Here is a 9,333-nt window from a genome sequence, read left to right on the forward strand (position 1 = left end):
ATGCAGGATATTATACATGATTGGTACTAGGTGGTACGCGGTCACACAACTCACACATCAGAGGGGTGTTCTGGCATTTTGATAAGTGATAACAGAGTGTTTTGGGTTCAGCAGAAGATGAAGGTCATACTGTTGGTTCACACAGATTGTGACTGACAACGAAAGGACATTTCTCAAGCTTGAGAACGTGAGAGCCAGTGAATAGAGAAACACTTTGAAAATCACACAGGAATTTCATTTATGTAAATAAGTGAGTCATTTTCTGTTACAACGTTTGACAACTTTTCCGCTGGTTAGTCTCGGCACCCGACACTCAGCAGGACTCTGGGGTACTTTTTGTCTTTGAAATGTTAGTTTGTCGTAGCTGTTCCTCCTCTGGCATCAGGAGCCAAGATTCAATGGAGTTTCTTTGTAAAGGATTGCATTTCCTTTAAGATCAATATAGGCAAAGATCCCACAAAAGGACATTTTTAACATGATGCATTCTATAATAGTGTCTTAAATCTCCTATTGACCAAACGTAGCTTAGCTTTTAGCCAGCAAAACAATCCTATAGACGGAGAGAGCGCTTATGCTAAGTGCTCAGTTTAATGATGTAAGTTAAAACATTCCTCTAAGTATGTGTAAAGAGGCTCAAGCACAGATATGCAAAGACTCTAAAAGCCATAGCCTACTCAAATTAATGTGGCGACTGCACCAGGCAACAGTTGTACAAAGGCTGTTAAATACGGCACTACATTAGTCTGTAATCCTGTTGATCCTGAAGAGAGGAAGTGGAGACTCGTGTGTGTGTGTCTGTCTGTCTGTCTGTCTGTCTGTCTGTCTGTCTGTCTGTCTGTCTGTCTGTCTGTCTGTCTGTCTGTGTCCTGCTGGGTTCTCATAGATTAGCAAGTTAATTTTAACCAGAGTTTATCCCTGAGTGTGCAGGATATGGGATTATCCTCAAGATCATTGAGGTTACACACCGTTGGATGAGAGGGGAGGGGCCTATTGGGTCATTTTATAGAGTGATAGAGAGAGAAAGAGATTTGTTTTCACACCACATTATCCTCACCATTCACATCCAAATCATAAGGGTTAGGGTTTGGGGAAATAAAAGCCTTAAATGTAACCTCACAAATACGGTCAAATTAGTTGTTAATAGGGATTCATCATACTTTTGTCATTTGACAAGCACTGCGGATGGAGTGCAGGTGACTTGCAGGAGGGATTTCTAAATTCCATAAATTGGGCTACGGTTTAGGACCTGGACACTACAAACATTTTTACTGTGCTTTAAAAATTCCACCAGGTGTCGCTATAGATCGCTTTCCGAAAAATCCATAAAAACCATAAAAACAACTATTTATTTAGCACTTTTTGTCGCTCCGGCAGATGAGCAACCTGATTTCAAGCTCATACTTGAAACCTCAGAATGCTCCAATCCATAATTGTAAAATAAGCCAAAATGGCAATGTCGTTTTGTCTGTCTAACACATTTGTCAAACTCAAGGCCCGGGGGCCAAATCAGGCCCTTGGTGGATTTAATTTCGGCCCGCAGGATCATTTCTAATTACTATTAGATCTGGCCCGCTGGTATATTGCACGCACACCTTCACTCCATCCTGAGGGTCTCCTCAGCTCAGAGCCTGACCCCAAACATTGATGACCTTGCACCCAAGATGAGATGCCAAGTATCTGAGCTAGCATCACAGAGCAGCAACCTGAGTTTACATGTTTCCTTCTGCACTTTCTCTCTCACGACAACAGGGCATGTTTGGTTTGTTCTTTGAGGGAAATAGTTTTGTTGAAGCTGTTGTTGGCCTGTGGAGAAATGTAATCATAAGAAATGACTCTGAGCTGCAGATAGAGCCATAAGAAATGAATGCAACTGATTATTTAATGTTTCATGTTGTTTTTATAGGCAATCATTTAAGCTTTGTTAGTTCCAGGTTTAATATGTGCAATAAGTTCATTTACATAAGTTCTGCAATAAACATTGAACCAGTCCGACCCTCCACTCGTACCCATTTTTTTATTTTGGCCCACTGTGTATTTGAGTTTGACCCCCCTGCTGTAGAAGATGGGTCAGGGTCCAACTACTGTATGTGAACAAACTAGACAAAATGGAAAATAAATATTTACCCCCAAAAAACATAACACTGGTTACATTTAGCTGAGGAGGTTAATATGATTTATTTTTTTAAATAATGATTGAATCTCTGTTTTTATAGTTGTATTAGATATCAATTTATAGAATGCTTTATATAAATGCCCGTCTTTTTTCAGATGAAGACATCAAATGATTTTATAGCGGCAGAGATCAAGTTTTACAGCTTGTACTATAATGCAATAGAGAGCTTTTTCTTGTAAGCTTTGACACTGATCTACAGTCATTTTTACGCAATAATTTCCCAACGGAGTGAATTGAATGTAAGCTGATGGTAGATCTGCGTCTGAGAGCGGCTGATACTCTGTATTGATCAACAGATAAAGGTGCATCAGATCCATACAGTAAGCTGACATGTGTGATCTGTGGTATGCTGTAAGATGTATATATCCTAACAAACAGTGCGTGGGTTTTTGCAGATGAGCTGACCAGGGATCAGCTCTTAGCATCAGGAGGAACACATGTCAGTGAATCACTTTGGAAAGCGTGTTTATCTTGAAAAGCCTACGTGGATGTATTCAGTTCTACATCTCTCAAGCTGAGTCTCCTTAATGGATTCCTGCTGGTTTGAATTCACGTATCCTCTCTTTTCCCCCACCCCCATCTCTCTTTTTCTTTCTCTCGCTCCGTCGATCAGGCCATCTACAAGATGGTGTCGTCTGTGATGAAGATGCCAGAGGACGAGTCAACGCCGGAGAAGAGGACGGATAAGATCTTCAGACAAATGGACCTCAATAATGATGGTGAGGAGGGAATGGAAACATGGAGGGGGGAGTGAGGAATGTGACAGTCTATTGAGAATAATCTTTGAAATGTGCTCATTAAACTGGACGTTTTTGAGAGAATCTAGCCCTTCTAGTCGTCCAGTTTACGACATGATTTATTCTTTTATATACTCTCAAATAAAAATGTTATGTCGAATTTGAGAGACGATTCAAGTTTTTCATCTCCCAAGCTTTTCCAAGAAGGTGTCTGATTTAATAAATAGGCTTCCCTTGTGAGCAGCTTTCATCCATGCAAACAGAAAATCACTTTATCCTTCTACCACACATCCCAGTAGAAGATTTATTTTAGTAAAATAATGCTCTTTTTCTTGTTACATTGAGTTAGCTGAACACTTTAAAAAAGGTGCATTCACAGCCATCACACCCACACAATATTGAGTATTTAATACGTGGAAATAAAAGTAGCCTGCTTAACTAAATCTTTACCAATTATTCTTCCCAAAGCTCTACCATCTGATTAAAGGGGCCCTATTTTGGAAATGTTCAGGTTCATGTCTGTATTCTGGGACATGTCTCCATGCTTTAATGTTCAAAAAAAGCCCTTTATTTTTCTCATACTGCCTGTGCTGCAGCACCTCTTTTCACCCTCTGTCTGAAACCAGAGCCCAGTCTGCTCTGATTGGTTAGCTGGCCAGCTCTGTTGGGATTGATCAACCGCTTAGAGATGTCCCGCCCCTTAGCCTATCACCAGAGATGGCAAAAGTACACACATCCTTTACTCAAGTAGAAGTACACATACTCGTGTTTAAAAATACTCTGGTGAAAGTAGAAGTACTGACTAAACTTCTTTACTCAAGTAAAAGTAAAGAGGGCTTTGAAATGTACTTCAGTAAAAAGTACCCATAACTAGCAGCTGTTTTAAAGAGTACCTGACCTCCCTTTATATTAATAGAACAATAATGTCATTGTTAGCTAATGAATGTTTCCATGCTGAACAACGGCAACATGACAACGTTTTCATTGGTCCCTCTTCTTTAGAGAAGACCAGGAAATGATGGATACACGGATCGTGTTCAAATCAATAGGCACGCAATGACTCTAAATAATAATGATCACGCCACCAAACACACATTCAAACTAAAGGAACCAGCCTGTTTGGGAAATGTGAGAAGTAGAAAGTACAGGTATTTGGGTTCAACATGTAAGAAGTAGAAAGTACAGGTATTTGGGTTCAAAGTGTAAGAAGTAGAAAGTACAGGTATTTGGGTTCAACATGTAAGAAGTAGAAAGTACAGGTATTTGTGTTCAACATGTGAGAAGTAGAAAGTACAGGTATTTGGGTTCAACATGTAAGAAGTAGAAAGTACAGGTATTTGGGTTCAACATGTAAGAAGTAGAAAGTACAGGTATTTGTGTTCAACATGTAAGAAGTAGAAAGTACAGGTATTTGTGTTCAACATGTAAGAAGTAGAAAGTACAGGTATTTGGGTTCAACATGTAAGAAGTAGAAAGTACAGGTATTTGTGTTCAACATGTAAGAAGTAGAAAGTACAGGTATTTGTGTTCAACATGTAAGAAGTAGAAAGTACAGGTATTTGTGTTCAACATGTAAGAAGTAGAAAGTACAGGTATTTGTGTTCAACATGTAAGAAGTAGAAAGTACAGGTATTTGTGTTCAACATGTAAGAAGTAGAAAGTACAGGTATTTGTGTTCAACATGTAAGAAGTAGAAAGTACAGGTATTTGTGTTCAACATGTAAGAAGTAGAAAGTACAGGTATTAGGGTTCAACATGTAAGAAGTAGAAAGTACAGGTATTTGGGTTCAACATGTAAGAAGTAGAAAGTACAGGTATTTGGGTTCAACATGTAAGAAGTAGAAAGTACAGGTATTAGGGTTCAACATGTAAGAAGTAGAAAGTACAGGTATTTGGGTTCAACATGTAAGAAGTAGAAAGTACAGGTATTTGGGTTCAACATGTGAGAAGTAGAAAGTACAGGTATTTGTGTTCAACATGTAAGAAGTAGAAAGTACAGGTATTTGTGTTCAAAATGTAAGAAGTAGAAAGTACAGGTATTTGAGTTCAACATGTAAGAAGTAGAAAGTACAGGTATTTGTGTTCAACATGTGAGAAGTAGAAAGTACAGGTATTTGGGTTCAACATGTAAGAAGTAGAAAGTACAGGTATTTGGGTTCAACATGTAAGAAGTAGAAAGTACAGGTATTTGGGTTCAACATGTAAGAAGTAGAAAGTACAGGTATTTGTGTTCAACATGTAAGAAGTAGAAAGTACAGGTATTTGTGTTCAAAATGTAAGAAGTAGAAAGTACAGGTATTTGTGTTCAACATGTGAGAAGTAGAAAGTACAGGTATTTGTGTTCAACATGTAAGAAGTAGAAAGTACAGGTATTTGTGTTCAACATGTAAGAAGTAGAAAGTACAGGTATTTGTGTTCAACATGTAAGAAGTAGAAAGTACAGGTATTTGTGTTCAAATGTAAGAAGTAGAAAGTACAGGTATTTGTGTTCAAAATGTAAGAAGTAGAAAGTACAGGTATTTGTGTTCAACATGTAAGAAGTAGAAAGTACAGGTATTTGTGTTCAACATGTAAGAAGTAGAAAGTACAGGTATTTGTGTTCAAAATGTAAGAAGTAGAAAGTACAGGTATTTGTGTTCAACATGTAAGAAGTAGAAAGTACAGGTATTTGTGTTCAACATGTAAGAAGTAGAAAGTACAGGTATTTACAAAATATTGACTTGTTCCCCCTCATTTCCCTTTTCTCCGTCCCCCCTGCAGGCAAACTGTCCCTGGAGGAGTTTATCAAAGGTGCCAAAAGCGACCCCTCCATCGTGCGGCTACTCCAGTGCGACCCCAGCTCGGCCTCCCAGTTCTGAACACCCCCCCCGCCCCGCTGAGACCCTTTTTCCTCCTCACCCTCTGTTGCTATTGAAACACTCAAATCAATGCATGATGGTTCTCGTCTCTCATATCATTTTTTTTTCCGTTGTGTGCAAGAATGGAGGAGGGATTTTGAGGAGGATAAGAAAAAGCCATCACTATCATTTGACATCATCATTTTTGTATATTTGGGAAAGCTGAATGGACATGGATATGTTTAATGAGCGTGCAGAAATGTTCCCGAATATCTGTCGGATTTCCAGGAGAGCTTTGTGTGGATTTTTTCGCAGAGTGGGGGAACGCTCCTCCAACACACATGTACATCATGTATATACTGTACGTCTATGTATATCACCAAATGAAGTGTATGGTGCACACTCTATGGCATTGAAGCAGTATTATGTAGCGTAAATTCCTGGTGTGATCTGAATGGGGGGGTCGGGGTGGGGGTTTATTGGGATTTTACTGCTATATGATCTTTCGCTGAGAAAAAGAAGGCCTAAGATCCCATTAGCTTTTTATTATTATCGATATCTCTACTGGCATTTTGTTGATTTTTAAATAGTTTGTACATATTTTTTTTCCTCCGTCATGTCGTTTTATTTATTCATTTGTATTCTTATTATTATTGTACTTTGATATGTTCCAGTTTACAGTGACAGAGAGAGAGCTCCGATGGATCTCTTTGTGGGTGTGTTAACTGTGAAGAATATAAAACACTCCATAATGCATTTGATCAATCACCAGTAGCACATATCGTCTCAGCCTCCATGTGGTTATGAAGTAAGGCTGTGTCTGAATGTGTGCACGTGGACATGCAATGAGGCTTTACAGTATTATCACGTTGTGTTGTTTCTAATAAGTATTCTTTAACACAAGCAGTAAACTTAAGATAGTCGTTAACCTGTCACACTATACTGCATGATCCTATGAACTGATAAAATCCACAAAAAAAAGTGAACGCACAGCAGTATCTTTTTGTAGCGCTGCTGCAGCCTGCTCAGCACTGCACCAGGCAGAAATGATTGAGTATTTGTCTTGCTTTTGGGACAAACCCTCCCTTCCTCCTCCCCCCTTTTCCTCTCCCTCTGACAGACAGAGAACTCACTAAGGGCTCGTTCATCACTCTCCAGCTGAATGCTTTTATAACCTCCTGGATTAGTCTGCTTACAGAGCAATTAGATGAAGGGACATGTTTCACCAGGTACTTCTTTGTGGTTAGCAGACTGAAATCAGTGGCTGTGTTTACATTAGCACTGATATACAAGCTTTACTTACTTACTATTTGGAGCACCAAGAAACTGGAACTTGTCGAGACATCACATCAAAATGCACCTGCAGCAACGTATCCTCATACAATGGTTCCTATCACCCCTTTTCCACTGAAAATCTGTTTGATTCTAGTTTGGTTCCACGTAATGACGTCAACATCTACGTCACTGATTTTCTCACTAACGCCGTTTTCAACAACAATTATTTCTACAATCGGGCATCAGCTCCGAACCGCTTTGGTGTAAAAGGGGTATTTTTGCATATGAATATCAACCAAAACGTTATAATTTCGGACCTGAATAAACTTCCGTCTTGCAGGAAACAACTTGGTTAGGTTTAGGAAACACAACGACTTGATGAGGTTTAGGAAAAGAGCGTGGGTTAGGTTAAATGATCTACGGAAATGGCTATATTAACTCTAAGAAAAGAGTGGTCCCCTATGGGTGTAAGTTTGATGTTTTTAGACCAACTTGCATACGGTACAAACTCATTGTATAGGATATATGTGAAGTATAGAGCGTATGAGAACAGCCTCAATTTGGTCTCTCCAATTCAAATTAAAAGACTTCAATCTGTGATATTACAGTTTTAAAATACGCTTCAAACGTACCGTGCATTTTGTAAACACAGCCACTGGTTGCAGTACCAGCTCCACCATGTATTGAGTGGAGCGATGTAAGGCCTCCATTGTTTTAGAAGTTCAACATATTCTGTTTGTGAAGAAGCTAAATGTTGGGCAGACTGAGAACACGCTGTACAATGCATCATTCTGTTAAAGGGACCTGCAGGTTCTTTACTTTAATAGGCTGATAGAGATCAATGTATACAATATATAAGTGTTTTTGAGGTTAAGAAGTGATGAAATGTAGTACATATACTCGTTTACTGGACTTAAGTGCAATACTAACATACTTTACTGGAGTATTTTCACATTTTACTACTTTAATCTTCTATTCCACTACATTTTAGAGCGAAATATTAACATAAATATTGATATACACTCATTTACAACTGGAGTTAATTGTTCAGATTGATTTAATTTTAGATTTAAGTAAGACTTGATCAGTTATTGTTAATTTATCGTTATTATTGTACGGAAGTATGAAATGACATGAATTAAATAAGAAAGACTCACAATGTTTTGCAGATGGACCTTATGATTTATGATTTATGATTCCTTTGTTTAAATGTGATTGTGTTTGCAGTTGTTTCCTATCTGTGATGCAATTAAATCGTTTCTGTCTTTACATTTAGTTTTTAAGTTTTAGTGCCATTTTAAGAGCATATAATAATTATAATCGGGATAAAATCGCAATTATTTTGACCAGGACAACCGTGACATGACATATGAATATCTAACTATGACTAAGTGTTATGTATGACACTACAAAACAAGTCACATTTAGCTCCAACTTGAAGTGCTTCAGTACTTTTCTCATCATTTGATTCTTTTGTTAGAAAATCCTTTTGAAATCACTGAAAGGCTTCACTGACACCAGACTAATGCAGTTATTTCAGGTGGTTGAGTATTCCTATCTAAGTGCTTCGGACAGGCTTCACTGACTTTAAAAAATATAAAACCCAGCATATTGATTTCTCTGTCTGCCATGTGAGATAAAACGTAAGACGATTCAAACCAGACTGAACTGGCAAGAGTCAGTTTCTAAATGTGTGTTGCCCAACATTTCACTACCTCACAAATTGAATGACTGCGTGCAGATGAGAGCTGCATGCACCTGACTTTAGGATGGGAGTGTAACTTGAACCATTTGCACAGGAGCTTCCTAACCTCTGCTTTTGGGGATCCTATAGTGTCACTGCCTTCTGCTGGTAGGATAAGGAACAACAGTTGCTACCCCCTGATCTAAACTACAGATGAACCCTTTTCTATTCTCACTGCCTCTGATGAACTGGTACCTTATGTTGGATAAATGCACCCCCTTTCTTTCTTTCTTCCCTTCTTCCTAACCTCCCTTCATTTCCTTCCAATTTTTCTGTTGCATGAAAACCTCACGTGAGGATGTCATGTTTGTTCAGTTGGACCTGAAATATACCTATGTGTTTCAAAGCTGCTCGTGTGGACTGTTTCCTTATTTCTGGGTATTGTAAGGGACGACTTAAAGGAATATTTCAGTGTTGTTAAAGTGGGGTTGTACATGTATGAGGTATCCAAAGTCAGGTTGAAGAAACAGACAGGAGTACTAGCAAGGAAGCTAAGCAAAGTACTGCTGTAAAAAACTGTATTTGAGCCACCCTAAAAAAGCCCAACTACAAGGTCAATATGTTTAG

General features: G+C 38.6%; 1 protein-coding gene across 1 annotated transcript in view; it reads left to right on the plus strand.

The window, feature by feature from the left end:
* The window catches only part of hpca (hippocalcin), a 48,494-nt gene extending 39,379 nt beyond the window's left edge, over positions 1–9,115 (plus strand). Inside the window, exons 4-5 of the mRNA XM_034131175.1 lie at positions 2,787–2,892; positions 5,671–9,115. Of these exons, the coding sequence (XP_033987066.1) occupies positions 2,787–2,892; positions 5,671–5,768 (204 nt within the window). The 3' untranslated portion in view covers positions 5,769–9,115. The remainder of the gene's footprint in view (positions 1–2,786; positions 2,893–5,670) is intronic.
* Positions 9,116–9,333: the final 218 nt, after the last annotated feature.

This window comes from Trematomus bernacchii, unplaced genomic scaffold, assembly GCF_902827165.1.
Source record: "Trematomus bernacchii unplaced genomic scaffold, fTreBer1.1, whole genome shotgun sequence".
Lineage (NCBI taxonomy): Eukaryota > Metazoa > Chordata > Actinopteri > Perciformes > Nototheniidae > Trematomus > Trematomus bernacchii.